The sequence below is a fragment of the Propithecus coquereli genome, unplaced genomic scaffold, assembly GCF_000956105.1.
Source record: "Propithecus coquereli isolate 6110/MARCELLA unplaced genomic scaffold, Pcoq_1.0 Scaffold39, whole genome shotgun sequence".
NCBI classification, from domain to species: domain Eukaryota; kingdom Metazoa; phylum Chordata; class Mammalia; order Primates; family Indriidae; genus Propithecus; species Propithecus coquereli.
In genome coordinates, this window is record NW_012149618.1 from 3,055,173 (window position 1) to 3,070,146 (window position 14,974).

A 14,974-nucleotide genomic window follows, 5' to 3' on the forward strand; every position below is an offset into this window, starting at 1 on the left:
GCCTCGGCCTCCCAGAGTGCTAGGATTACAGGCGTGAGCCACCGCGCCCGGCCAAAACGAAGTTTTTGAATGAAGCTGAGTAGTGACTTTTGGAAAAGCTCATGATAATCATTTTAAAGGGATATGCAAACGAATCATTACAATATAATAGGAGAAATGCTTTGACAGACAAGGTGGGAACAACTGGGAGAGAAAAGGAAGGAGTCTCAGGAACACTGACATCGGAGGTGGGTCTTGAATGTTGGGGAGGAGTTTCCAGGTGGAAGGAAAAGAGAGAGCAAGTGGAGACCCCTAAATTCTGAAGAAGACTGGGAAGATAATACACCTCTTGAGAAGCGCTTGCAACAGCCATACCTCTCGTCTGCCACGGTCGGCAAGCCCACTGCCTTTCCTTAAGTGAGTTGGTGAGCCCTGACGGCCATCAGGACGGGTAGTTCCCTCCGCGGATGCGGCTGGTGATGCCAAGTGCCGGAAGCAACGCTCAGCGGTCCACCTGGATCCCTGCGCTCAGGCTTCCCGTGCGCGAAATAAGGCCCAGGCCCAACGTAGCCTCCCCGCTCCGCTTTTCTGTGGGCGCCAAAAACGACCCAGAGTTTCGCCCCATCACGCAAGCGCAGTTGGCTGCTGGAATTGGCCGATGTGAAGTTTCACACCCAGGAGGATGAAGGGTATGTGAGGCCTACGTGGCTCAAGAGAGCGACTCCTAGGTAAAGGAGCAGGCCCAGCTGGGGAGTCGGCACAGGGCCAGAGGGGCCCTGCGCACGCAGAGCACACCTTCTCCTTCTGAGCTCCTTGCCTGGGTTCTCCCTGGCGGTAGGCCCCCCAGTCCTCTATCCCACTCTCTGTAGTCCTGCTCCCTCTTCCCTCCCTGGGCCGCCCCACTAGCAACCCCTTTCTGCTTCCTTTTTCAGTCCCTGAGTCATCCTTTTGTGTTCTCCCCACTGGCCTGTCTCTGAGGGGCAGAGTTGGGATGGTTTGAGAGCGGAAGGCTGGGGGGAAGAAGCAAGTCCCTGGCTTGGCTGCAAGCACCCCCCTCAGGCCTGGCTTCCACACACCCAACTTCTCTTAGGCAGCATGCAGTTTGGTTTCTACGTTGGTAATTGTGGATCTTTCCTGACCCACCTGTTCAGGGGCTGGGGCTGCCCTAGTCTTTCAAACCCAGCAGTGAACTTGGACAGGCCCGGGGCTGTTTACCTAAGATAATAGGAGCTCTGGACAAAATCAAACTCTTCCCATGACTTTGACCTCTCTTTGGTTATGCCTCTCTAGGATGTGGGTGTCTTGAGGTCTGTGTAGCTGGAGGATGCTGGGAAATGTGAGGGAAAGATGTTTCCTCTTTAAAATTTGAATTTGAATGACTTTCTGTCACCTGCACTCTCCTGATGGTTGCCGATCACACTTGCTGTTGTCTTATTCTTGTTCTTTAGTCATCTTTTACCTGCCTAGCCCCTGAAGGCAATGAGTTTCCTTTTACAGGAAGCTCACTCCTCCATGCCCTTACCTGTGGAGGTTCTCACAAATGCTTTTTCTCTTCCGGCTCAGAGCATGTCTGATGTGGACGAAGCAGCCCGACGACTGTCCAAAAGTGGCAGGAGCCTCTATGCAGTGCTGGAGCTCAAGAAGGGTGCGTCACCTGAAGATGTCAAAAAGGCGTACAGGTTCAGACCTCAGCCCTTTGTTAAACCCTGGAGTTTTCTCTTTTGAACCTTTTTCTTTCTACTTTGCTCCCTGACCCATTTTTAAATCCCAGCAAGCCTTCATTTTGGGGCCAAATGGGGCCATCAACCTCTTCACTGTGGCATGGGAAAGAATTTAGACCTTGGCTCCTTGTCTCCATCCTTTGTACCACACCTCATGCATTTTCTCTGCACTATCCAGAGACCTGTCCCTGTCATTCATCCTAACCTTCCCTCCCCAGCCATTCGCCATCTCCCTCTCCACCCACCTTTTGGGTATTGCCTGGGTAGGTCACTGGCTTTGAAGTGTCATCCAGACAAGAATCCAGGGAACCCTCAAGCAGCAGAAATATTCAAGGAGATCAACACAGCCCACGCCATACTGAGTGACCCTAAGAAGCGGAAAATCTATGACCGGCATGGCTCATTGGGAATATATCTATATGATCACTATGGCGAAGAAGGCGTCAGATACTATTTTACTCTGAATAGTTGTTGGTTCAAGGTACACATTTCTTCCTAGTCCCTTAAGAATAAGGAAATAGGGGTGACCCTCCTCTTCTAGGACAAATGCTTCTGTCGTCTGATTTTCTGGGTGGTAGGAGGATTGAAGGAGGGGAGCTCAAATGGTCATAATGAAGAACTGCCAGACTGAGGCCATTGTCTCCCACCTTTTAGACACTTGTCATCCTGTGTGTACTGCTCACTGGCTGCTGTTGCTGTTGTTGCTGCTGTTTTTGCTGTGGAACACTTAAACCACCTCCTGAGCAGGCTAATAGGAGGAAATACGAACAGAACGTCCAGAGAGAGCCTCCAAGGCCAGGTGAGAGCCATAGACAGGTAAGATCTGGATTAGGAATGAGAGAAATGTTTAGGGGTGAGAAAGGCCTGTGAAAATGGCAGGTTAACCCCTAAATATGGCAGTTTCAAGTCTGGCGCTGGAGCAGAGTGAAGAAAGAGAAGGGCATCGATATGTTTCTGTGAGCCTTATGCCACAAACTGACAGTTTCAATGTGGTGTTGGCCTCTCCTGCTAAGCGAAGGAATGGAGAGTATGCCTAGAAAAGGCAGTAGTTGAAGACAGGTTTGAGGATGCAGTTTTTTGCATCTACTGGAAAGGAAGATGAAGTGTCTGAGATTATTCTCACCCCAAATAGTTCAACTTTAAAATTGTAGGTTGACTGAACTTCACACCAGTGCCACCTAGTGATGCTAATGAGTAACAGCAGAGTAATGGATTTCTCATCAGTAGACTAAAAGTACTTACTCTTTATATATGTAATCATATATATAATTCCATCATAGGAGCCAGAAGTCACTTTAGAAACAACGAATATGATGAAGATGATTAAGAGATGAAAAAGAATGAGGTATGTAAGCTGAAAGGCAGCAATAATTAACAGATAAGAAAAGCATATAAGTAACTTCACGTGAGTCATTGATGCAAAGTCTATGTCTTTATAATATGGACTACAAGTGTTTATATTCTTACATATAGGGGGTTTGCTTTAAACTCTAGGTTATTTTTCCTGGTTAACAAGGTGCTACCTTCTTCTGCCACTAGGTGCTGACCCAGTGAGGGTGCCTTCTGCTGCCCAGTCCACTGGACACATTGAAGAGAGAAGCAAGTAGCCCTGTGCTGACATTGACCCTGATTTAACCCCTCTTCTTATAAGAATCCCAACTTCAGAAGCATTGATGACATCTGTCCCAGTAAGGACATCATCTCTACCCGTGGTGGTACCACTGACCTTGGCCACACGGAGCCACCTGGCTACTCTTGTTTTTCATCCTGGTCCCAGTTTTAATCTGTCAGAGAGCAGCCCTCCCATCCTTACCCTTCTGAGGTCTCAGCCAGTGGTGGCAGAGTTTTCCTGAGGATTCTTTGTCCTGTGCCTACCTTGTTATTTGAGCCAATGTCAGCTGACAGAGCCCCTGAGCCCCTTGTGATATCTTTGCCAAGATCCTGATAACTGGACAGGGCAGATCCTGTCTACGGGTCCATGGAGCTGCCACACCAGTTAACTCTCCTTTGTTGCAACTCTGTGTACCAGCAACCTCTGGCATCAGCTTGTTCCTAAGCCAATGTACCTTTCTGGGGCTAGTCTCACCTTCTGTACCCATGGCCCTTGGCATTGCCATCCTCATTCCATGCCACCATGAGTTGACTCAGGAAAAGTCTGAGTGCATTTGAGGCTTAGAAGTAGTCCCATCTTTGGATTTTCCTTGGACTTCAGCTATTAGTCTAACATGAATGAGCCTTGGTCCTGTGGGTTGACTGAAGTTCACACATCAGCGCCTGCCTCTCCCCATCGTTTTTACCACATCGTATGCAGGCTGATCACCATATAGCTTGTTCTTAAACAGGGGCATGGAATGTGATAGGGAAAAGATTGTACTTGCAGACTCTTTCCCGATTCTGGCCTCTTCTTTCTGCCTGTTTGGTATCCTCTCTACATTTATTTCCCATCCACCCAGGGTCAGAGCCTAATAACTCCTCGAACTTCTCTCTGCGGACTGGGAGAAGGACCGAAGAATGTCAGTAAATAAAAGAGCTTTTGTCTAATCCCAGTGTATACGTTGGGCCCGAAAAAGACAAATTGTACCTTAGATAGAAAAAAGGCTTATAGGAGAAAAAGAAGACCAGTGCTCACAATTGGGACAGGCCTGGTTTGGTTAGTCGGAGTCCAGGACAACTGGACTTGGGAGCCCCAGAGCCTTGTGATTATGACTTTGTCAGTGCTCTAAAGCTCCCTGGAGATTGATTCCCTGGGTGCCCAAAATAGGTCCCTGGCACTCAGATCCTTTCCACCTAGCTCAGCTTCTCTCAGTTTCCCAACAAATTTGAAATCCTTGGAGTGTCTCCAGTGATGTGTTCATGGACTAGAATCCCACACTTACTCAGGGGCATGCTCCTAGGTACTTCCATGCCCTGGCACAACAGCCACTTCTAGCCTCTCGAGCTGCTTTTTCTAGGGTGATATAAGAGAAGGCTGAGCAAGAACAAAAGTGAGCCAGAAGTGTTGGACAAGAGGCTCTCTCCCTAGTCTCTGGTACGGCTGTTCTGAATCACACGGTCTTAAAGAGGAGGGCCAGGGCCACTAGCTAAGCCTGTGGAGGAGGAAACTGTCAGTGACTGTAGGTCTAGCAAGATGTTTCCACCCACCCTAAACCATGTATGGTGGCTCTCACGCAGGCCATCTTAGATCCTGTGTCACTGTCCTGGAAGAAGGGCCCAGCCAGAGCAGGGATCAGGCTCACCTTCCAGGTGAGGGCCAGTGAGAGACCAGCACCTTTGCTGGTCCCCCTTTCACTCTGAGCAGTGGCGCTCACCCCTGCTCCTGCTCAAGGGAGTCACCCATTCCTGAGTGAGTCAGGGTCACTCACTCGGTGACAGCTGTGGCTCGCCTTACATGAGCTAAATCGGGAGTTGGAATGTCACACAGATGACCCTTGTCTCCCCACCCCCACAGTAAAATTAATCTCCTCTCTGGGGAGTAAGGGACAAACAGTGCTGCCCACAGAGTGAACAAGAGAGAGTCATTTGGAAAACAAAAGGAGAATTTTACAGGAAGGGAGGGATAGATAAAGTCACAGGTGCCTGGCCAGGGTACAGAGCAAAGAATACAGAGAGACAGAGAAGTGTCTAGAGACAGCTATCTGAGGACCAGTTGTCAGAGGAAAGGACAGGAGAGATAGCAAAGTTATTTCAAGAGTGAGCAACAGAGGGAACATAACAATCCACAGATCGTCTAAAGTAAACGAGGAAGGGTCCAGAGGCAGTGAGAGCAGGCCAGGAGCAGGGCCCAGTCCAGGGTAGGTACGATCACTGAGGGGATGAACTTCGCAGTGGGTTTCAAGCCGCTGCTAGGGGATGCACACAGCATGGACAACCTGGAGAAGCAGCTCATCTGCCCCATCTGCCTGGAGATGTTCTCCAAACCGGTGGTGATCCTGCCCTGCCAACACAACCTGTGCCGCAAGTGTGCCAACGACGTCTTCCAGGTGGGTTCCGGGGACGGGGCAGGGCCAGGTAAAGCAACATAGACTTGTGGGAGTCTGATCAGGTCAGAGCCGAGAACCCAGAAGGTGATGGGCGGAGGGCTCTGTGAGGTGGGTGGTGGCTGTTGTGGCTGAAGAGCAGAAGAACTGGGGTCCTAGCAGATCCCAAAGCAAGCATGAGTCAGCAGCTGCTCTGCTGGCTGGCAGGTACAGCCTGTGCACGGACAGCAGCTGGAATGCTGGGACCTACCAAGGAAAGAGACCCAGTAGAAACTGGGAGGGAGAGGATCCTATACCCGGCTTCGTAAGAGCCTGTGCTAGACTCTGCATTCCAGTTCAGAGTTTTAGACTTTGAGAACATTGTGGAAAATCTGGAGAAAAGATCAATGAGATAATGAAACATTTAAAAAAAACAAAAACCCTGTGAGCCTGTGTGAAAGCCCCATAATGACAGTGGAACTATTTATACTTGAGGCAAAGCTCAATGCATCCACTTTAGGGGACGGAGTTAGACATAGTAGGCAGGAGACTGGGAATTCTTCCCAACTTCAGTTCATACCTGTGTCCTCGCCAGGCTGTTCAGTAAAGAGGCCTATTGGTTAAAAGGTATTGAGGTCATTTGACAAGCAGGGAAAAGGCAGAGAAGAAATTTTGCTTCCCAGAAGTGCAGCCAGTTTTGGTTTATTTGTGGTCATGGGGCAGAGCATAGCTAATCAAATTCACAGATTACAGTTTAGCCACTGGTTTCAAAAATAAAAGCAGTATACACCAGAATCATTTATAAATGTTTTTTTTTTTCTTGCCCTGTGCCCCTGGTGGAGGTTCTAGTAGGCTGTCAGATGGCACAGAGGTCAGGGAGAATGAGGGGCAAAGGCACACACACATTAAGAGGCCTTCATGTGCAACAGGAAGTGAAAACCCTGAACAGACCAGAGCCAGTTGGCTTAGTATGCATGTCAGTGATAAGGGACATCATGAACTAGCATTCCTCATCTGTGTCAGAAATTAGGAGGAAATGTGTTGAACACAAGTGATTTTTAACTTAACCAAGAAAATACTTCCCCCCTTTTAAGTTCTTTGGGGCAGCATGTTTAGGGAAAAGAATGGGCTGGCTAAGTTGGGCCATCCCATGCGGTGCCCTGTGAGCCACCCCATGTGTATCTGCTGTCTCCCATCCTCACCATGTGTCCAGCACCCTGAATGCTGTGCCTGCTGATCCTGGGCATCAAGGCCTGTATGAGAGGCGATGCCTTGTCCACTGTCTTGGTTTTTCCCTTGGTCCAAGTAACTCTCTAAAGATCCTTCATGCTGAGACACCCAGGAGGGAATGGCAGAAAGATTTTTGCCATCTTTTCTTATGAATTCATAGTGAAACATCCTCTCATTAGGACCTGAAATATGTGAAAGCAAAGAGAAATGTTGAAAGCTAAAGTAATGTATCCTGTAGAAAAGTGGTCAGAACGTCAAAGCGCAAGCTACGTGGTATCATCTGACAGAGGGACCCAGGAATAGGCCCCATACATGGAGTCCAGAAGACGTTTAAGTTGCCTCCTTTTTCAAGTCAGCCCTCTGTATCCAGTCACACTGTTTTGGTTCCAGAAAGTTATAGGATACTGACCTGGGCCCAGAGAGACCTGGGAATGGTTTGGGGCAAACCCTGTGCAGAATATTTGGGAGATGCATGATTCCCAGGGCTTTGGGATGGTTCTGTGGATCTGGAGTGATGGGTATCTTTTGAAGTGCAGAGCACCCCTAGGCCCTCCAAAGAGAGAAGAGTGAACAGCTCATTCCTTGTTGCTTAATTTGGGAGGCCTGGTGGGAGGCTGGCCCAGTTCTTCAGCTGCATGTAGAGATATACATCTCAATATATCTCAGTAGATCTCCCTCTGAAAGATGAGCATATTTAGTTTTTTCACACATTGCCTCCACATTTTGACAACTCTAGGCATAATCAGATTGTCTGTTTTCTAAGTATGGGGACAAGAATAGGACTTTTGGTCCCTCTGTCTTCAAACCCCTTAGGAAGAATACCCTTAGAACCTTGACTAGAAAGTTTAACACTATAAAAGTAACACCAGTATATCCTATTTAGAATCTTTAATTATATACATATTGTTTTCAAACAGTATGGGAGTTTATATCATGAAATTCACCTCAGACTCTCAGTTTCCTTCACAAGATAGAAGTAACCATTACCAACTTTTTTGGCAATACTTCCAGAAAATTTCCGTGAATAGGTACATGTTTGCATGGATATATGTGCTTAAACTAGACTTACTGTCCTATTATACCTGCCTTTGTTGACTTACTGTCTCAGTGCTTGTTTTATATCCACACATTCAGATCTGTGTCTTCCTTTTTATTTTATTTATTTTAATTTTTTTCAAGACTGGGTCTTGCTGTGTTGCCTAGGCTAGAATGCAGTGACATCATCATAGCTCACTGCAACCTCAAACTCCTGGGCTCAAGTGATCCTCCTGCCTCAGTCTCTCAAGTGGCAGGGACTACAGGTGTGTACCACCATGCCTGGCTAATTTTTATATTTTTTGTAGGGTTCTCACTAAGTTGCTGAGTCTGGTCTCAAACTCCTGGCCTCAAGCGATCCTCCTACCTCGGCCTCCCAAAGTGCTAGGATTACAGGCATGAACCACTGTGCCCTGCCTGTCTTCCTTTTTAAATAGCTGTATAGTGTTTCATTGTTATGACTGGACCACAGCCTATCCAATCTGTCCCCTAAAACATTTAGATACATGGTTTCCAGTGTTTCTCTGTCTTAAAAAGTGCTGTGATGGACAAAAAACAAGAGTTTTGGGAATTGTGATTTTATAGACAACCAGGAAGCAAAATTTGAAAAGTTAGAACATTTAATTGGAAATGTTGAACAGTATTATGGGCTTGGGAGAAACTCATCCATAATCCTACGTCCCCAACACAATTATTTTCCTTTTTGTGTATCATTTTCAAGCCTTTGTCCCTGAACTTATTTTTACATAGTGGCCATCATAATTTAACTACTTCTCTTTAGAGCTGTAACACCTCTTTCTCTCTGAGCTGAAACAGAACGAAACACCAAGACATCACATTAACCCCGTCTAATTTCTCTCTCTCTTTTTCCCCACACTTGCTCCCACTCAGCTACCAAGAATTTCGACTAGAGGAAAGCTGTTGGTGTGGGACTTTGACACAAACATCTTCCCATGTGTTTCTGTATTTGTAAATTCTGTTCACTCTTAAACTACTTGAATGCAAGCCTTCCGTTTATTTTTAAACCTGCCTCCACTTCACAGTGGGCACTTGTTTATGAGCTGCAACCTGTTGTAATTTAACAGATGACCAGAAGGCCTTGTAAGAAGGTCGTTCAGGAACAGCTTTTCTGGAGGATGTCTGTCTAGAAAGGAACTGACTGGGGGTGGGAGGGGGGCGGATATCAGGAAAGGGGCCTCCTTCACTAACAAAGGGGTGGTCTGGGAAAGAGATGACCCGTTTCACTCCACCTGAATTCCATTTCTATACCGGTTAACGTTGGGATCAAGCATCATCAGGTACAGGCCTGCCAGTGGGACACCCACCCTGCCTCCCTCCTTGACCACTTCCACCTGCTGCCAAGGGCGCCAGGACTTCTCCAGCCCAGCTGTGGGCAGGTCCCCTTTTTGAGAAATTGGTTCACCGAAATTTTGTGAATTGCATTAAACTTGTAGCAGGGTTAGGGATCTTACTTCTGTAGGAAAGAATCTTGGTTTAGTCAGAACAAAAACCTAGACTGAAACTGAGCACTCCTGGGTTCTTACACCAATCTCTTCAGTAATTTGCCATGTGATATAAATCAGGCTGTCTCACCTCTCTGAGCCTGTTTCCACATCTATAGATGGAGAGAGTGTTTTAAACCAGTCTTTAGCATCCCTTGTAATTCTAACAATCTGGTTTCACAAATTCAAGAAATATTTTTATGGATTTCCATTTTTTAAGGGTTTTCCATTCTGTTACCAGTTTCCTAACTTGACCCACTCTTCTGCTTATCAATCTTCCTTTCAAGCAGTAGGGACTAGTTTATCAGCCCCATGTGTTAGCCTCTTCCCTCGGTTCTGTCTGCCATAGCTGACCATCCACTCAAAATCCCTTGTATGCCCACAGCTCAGCTTTTACTGAAACCTGGGTTCTTCTGTGACTCTTCAACTTTTCTCCAAATGCCTGGCCTTCTGCCCACCGTTTTTCTGTGGTCACTCCAGTGTGTTTCAAAGGTCTGGCTCCTAGAACCTGCCTGATCCGTCACTCCTCATTGACCAGACAGACTGTCAGGTTGGGGCCTCCAAGAAGCCCCTTTGCATCCTGGGACTGGGTCCCAAATTAGCATCTCCCTGGGTAGCCAGGAAAGAGGGAAAACATTCTGAGATAAGTATGGGTTTGCAAGAGTAGCTGCATTTACAGGGCATCTTTATGGATGGAACATTTCTATTAGATGCTATGGAACATTACAAAGGAAATGGAGGGCGGCACACAGCCTAAAAGATAGACAGCTCATAGCATGTATGCCACACAAAAGCCTTGAATGTAGTCTAGAATTAAATTCCATCTATTTGTTCCATTCCATCCTATCCTTCCCAGTGAAGAAAGAACAGTTATTTCATGCACTGTAGTTCTGTGTGGTAATTTATTTTTAAGGTCTAGATTAGGATTAGTAACGATCCTTTGTGTTTGTGCAGCGCCTTATAATTTACAGAGTACCTTCACAAACACGATTCCATTCGAGCTAGATAGAATGGATGTTATCTCCATTTTACAGGGGCGAACACAGGAAACAGGGTATAGTCACACAAACAAAGGGACAGAGTAGGGACATGAATCTAAGTGTTCCGTTTCCTAGAGTGAGGGGATTTCCTCTACACATCACATCATCGGCACATGAAATTTTACTTCTTGGGGCTGGCTCCCTACAAGACATTTATGTGTATAATAGCACCAATCAATTATTTCTTATTCTTGAAATAGAAAGATAAACAGAAGCAGAAAATAAGATTTTGCTAACTGGATATTAGTCGGCCGAGAGATCTTTAGCCCTATGTAGAGACCTACAGCTAAGAAGACGTGTTAAGGAGGTTGCCATCTACCTCTTAGAGTATAAAATTCCTACTTGTGATGAGAACATTTAGGGACTTGAAGTCAGGGCAGAGAGTAATTTTTTTCTTTTTTTTTTTTTTTTTTGCCATGGACCTATTTGTCAGTCTGTGAAACCTATGGATCTCTTCTAAGAACAATATTTTTATTTTTAATTTTTAAATTTTTTATTTTATTTATTTTTTTTAGAGATAGGGTCTTGTTCTGTCACCCAGGCAGGAGTGCAGTGGTGTGGTCATAGCTCACTGTAACCTCCAACTTCTGGGCTCAAGTAATCCTCTTGCCACAACCTTCCAAGTAGCTGGGACTACAGGCACATGCCACCATACCAGGCTAATTTTTAAAAAATTTTTTGTAGGGGCCGGGCGCGGTGGCTCACGCCTGTAATCCTAGCACTCTGGGAGGCCGAGGCAGGCGGATTGTTTGAGCTCAGGAGTTCGAGACCAGCCTGAGCAAGAGCAAGACCCCGTCTCTACTAAAAATAGAAAGAAATTAATCGGCCAACTAAAAATATATAGAAAAAAATTAGCCGAGCATGGTGGCGCATGCCTGTAATCCCAGCTACTTGGGAGGCTGAGGCAGTAAGATCGCTTGAGCCCAGGAGTTTGAGGTTGCTGTGAGCTAGGCTGACGCCATGGCACTCACTCTAGCTTGGGCAAAAGAGTGAGACTCTGTCTCAAAAAAAAAAAAAAAAATTTTTTTTTTAGAGATGGGGTCTCACTATGTTGCCCAGGCTGGTCTTGAACTTCTGGCCTCAAGCAATCCTCCCTCTTTGGCCTCCCAAAGTGCTGGGATTACAGGTGTGAGCCACTGCACCAAACCCAGAACAATATTTTTAAATGCATAAAATATAATACATACGATTATAAAGGAAACGGTTTGTATTAAGATACAGCATTCATTCTTAATGAGGATGCTATCACCCCTAAGGGAAAAATATTGATTCTTGAAAGGGGCAAAAGAATCTTACTCTTCTATGTATAAAGCATAGATATGCATACAGTACATAAGCAGATATACAGTGTATCTATGGTATTAACATTTAATGGGGGGAAGGGGAGCTATTAGGGGGAAAATGTCTAAAAAGGCTCCTGGAGGGGGCAAAAATGAAAACAAGCTTGGGAAACACTGGAATGAGATTACCAAAATATTTAAAGCACATTTTATAGAGTAATACATGTGCTTCTTGATTAACACAATAAATAAAGAATGAGGTCTAGCAGTGGGCCTGATCACTGCTGTAATTTAGAAGCAATGATAATCGTACATTATTTTTTGAAATTTCAGCAGCAACTGTAATGTGATGTGAAAACAGCTATGATTTCTGTTGGTGACAAAGTCACAGATGCTACTAAAACTGTGGTTTTGTGCCACTCCCCCTATATTGTGCTGCATTAAATGCCCTCCGTTAAAATAGATGTTACCTATAAGAGGTAACAATTTTATCCACAGAGCCAGTACAGATGACTTTCTCAAGCCACCCAACATTGCAAAAGCTTTGGAACGCAAGTCGGATAAGACTTGTTTGATAACAGGAGCAAGTCAGGAAATGGTTAGCACAAATTTCCCAAATTTCATTCTCATATCACCTTCCTGATTTTTGCCATAGCTGTATACCACCTGTACTATAATTTAATAGTTCTATTTTAAAAGACTTCCTTTTGAAGCTTATATATTTATCCTCATTCTAAACAATAGAACCCATGAAAAATCACCAGTTTTATGGGCTGTCCTTTTTCTAATGTGCATTAGAATTAACACATGGAAATCTTGAATATTCATCTTCATACTGCCTAAAATCTTTATGCTTGTCATGGTATGTATACTATATTTTGGGAAACACAGAGGGCCCTGGAAAGTCCAAAAGATAAACTTTACTGTTTTATTACTAGTCGAATTTTGTCCTAGTACCAAAGGGCACAGGTGTATACATATTGGCCAGAGACTAGCAATGGAGGTGGGCTTGGGAGGTAGGTGGGGGCAAACGTTGCAACAACCTCAGAAAGGAAGGGCTGCTCTGGAGGTTACCAGGAAAGCCAGCCAGGCCAGAGGTAGGATGTGGCAGGAGGGCTTCGGAAGTGGGAGGGGTCTCTGGGACCAGAGGATGAAAGGCCACATGAAAAATCCCAGACGGTGGTGGTGGTGCCTGAGCCAGATGGTGAGGACGGTAGAGGCACAGCCCCTCCCCAACCCCTGCCCCAGGTGCTCTCAGGTTCCTACTTCCTCTCTCCCAAGAAAGGGACTGTTAAAGGACTTAGGGTTGGACTGCCTGAGTACTGACACCTCTTAGCCCTCAGGGCTCCAGAAGCCAGGCAGTGATTAACCAATGGGATGAGCTGCTAAAGAAATTTCTTTGGCAGGTGGGGCAGTGGAGGAGAGGTGTGCCTCCCCAGCCCACCTCAGGCCAGACCTGAAGTCAGGCCTGACTGTGGGGAGTTTGAAGTAAGACCTTTGGCTGAGATGGCTCAACAAGTCCTAACTACTTTTTTCCTTTTTTAAAAGTTGTGGTAAATGCACCTAACATGAAATTTCCCATCATACCTATTTTTAAATGTACAGTTCAGTGGCATTAAGAACATTGATGTCATTGTGCAAACATTACCACCATCCATCTTCAGAACGTTTTCATCATCCCGAAGCGAAAGTCCATACCCATTAGATTGTAATTTCTCGTTATCCCCCTCCCTCTTGCCCCTGGCAAGCAGCATTTTACTTTCTGTCTCTGTGAATTTGACTAATTTCAGGTATCTCATATAAGAGGAATTATGTAATATTTGTCCTTTTGCATCTGGCTTATTTCGTTTAGCACAAAGGTTGATCCATTTGTAGGCTGTAGTCCTGATTACTTTCCTCTCCGTTAATCTCTACTACAATCTATGTGACTTTTATCAGCATCATCCATTCTACTGTGTTAAATGTGGATTTTCTTTCTATGTTGATGATATATTTTACTTGATTTCTTTCCTTTATTCTGCCAGTTCTTTTCTTCTCCAGCTTTGATCACACTTATATCTCTTCTTTAATCAAAGAGACTATGTTTTCTTTATTTTTAAAAAAAATGTTTGATTGAAATTGTATTGATTCTTGGAGCATTTCTTCTTCCAAAGGGTATTTTTCATCTGTCCCCTGCTTGTCATGCTTTCTTTCTCCTTTTCTTCTTGTTTTATCTTGGGTTGCATCTCCTGTTGGATCCCATCTGCTTCTCACTCCTCTTTCATAGAGGCGGTTTTATCTGGGGCTCAAGGTGAATTCTTGACTCAACCCGTTGTGTTTACCTTGGCTTCGTTTCACTGTTCTCTGAAATACAAGCTGGCTGGCTGGATGTTGTCATTGGTTTGTAATCTCTGTTTAGTCCTTCGGCTTCTTTGGTGAATAGAGGGGCACGACCTGAATTAATAAGAAGTTGAGTGTCTCAATTTGGTTATGTTCCTCAGAATATTTTTCACACCGAATCCAGTGAATTATCTACCACAGAGGATCTGTGGGAGGGGGTCTCCCCTGAGATTGGAGCTCTTTACTCTCCTTTTCACAGACAAGCAGTTCGTTGTGGTTGAACGCAGGGCCCCTAAAGTGCTCTATGGCACACAGGGTTTTGATTTGATGGGTCATTTTTTATTTATCTTTGCTTAAATAACTTCAGTCCACAGTTGCGTAGTTGACTTTCAGCCTGTAGTTTCTTTCCTCTGTGAAGGGTTGATGTTTGGTCCTTCATGACCCTTTTACTTTAAAAAAAAAAAAATCTGTCTCTGCCTGAGACTCAGAGATGAATGTTAGCTCTGGGCATCGTCCTTCAATTGGCCTAAATTTTACTGATTCTGACAATGTAGTGTAATGAGTGTCAGGACAGGCTCTGCAGTTAGAGTGCCCGAGTTCAAGTATTGGCTCTGCCACCCATTAGCTGATGACCGTGTGCAATTTATTTATAATAACTTCTCTGGGCCACAGCTTCCTCATCTTTGAAATGGGGCTAATAGTGGTGCCTGTTTCAGAGGGTTGATATGAGGATTTAATACAAATAAAAGACAGATGGCTCATGCCTGTAATCCTAGCACTCTGGGAGGCCGAGGTGGGTGGATCATTTGAGCTCAGGAGTTCAAGACTAGCCTGAGCAAGAGTGAGACCCTGTCTCTACCAAAAATAGAAAGAAATTAATTGGACAGCTAAAAATATATAGAAAAAACTAGC

General features: G+C 45.3%; 2 protein-coding genes across 2 annotated transcripts in view; both read left to right on the top strand.

Moving 5' to 3' along the window:
- The first annotated feature begins 1,545 nt into the window (after positions 1 to 1,545).
- On the top strand, positions 1,546 to 3,307 carry DNAJC5G (DnaJ (Hsp40) homolog, subfamily C, member 5 gamma). The gene is made up of 4 exons (XM_012652410.1): positions 1,546 to 1,658; positions 1,968 to 2,181; positions 2,355 to 2,499; positions 3,240 to 3,307. The coding sequence occupies exons 1-4, from the start codon at positions 1,546 to 1,548 to the stop codon at positions 3,305 to 3,307; spliced, it is 540 nt and encodes a 179-aa protein (XP_012507864.1).
- A 1,874-nt stretch (positions 3,308 to 5,181) lies between these two features.
- Positions 5,182 to 14,974, top strand: part of TRIM54 (tripartite motif containing 54) — a 17,527-nt gene continuing 7,734 nt past the window's right edge. The window contains exon 1 of the mRNA XM_012652440.1: positions 5,182 to 5,680. Within this exon, the coding sequence (XP_012507894.1) occupies positions 5,513 to 5,680 (168 nt within the window). The 5' untranslated portion in view covers positions 5,182 to 5,512. The remainder of the gene's footprint in view (positions 5,681 to 14,974) is intronic.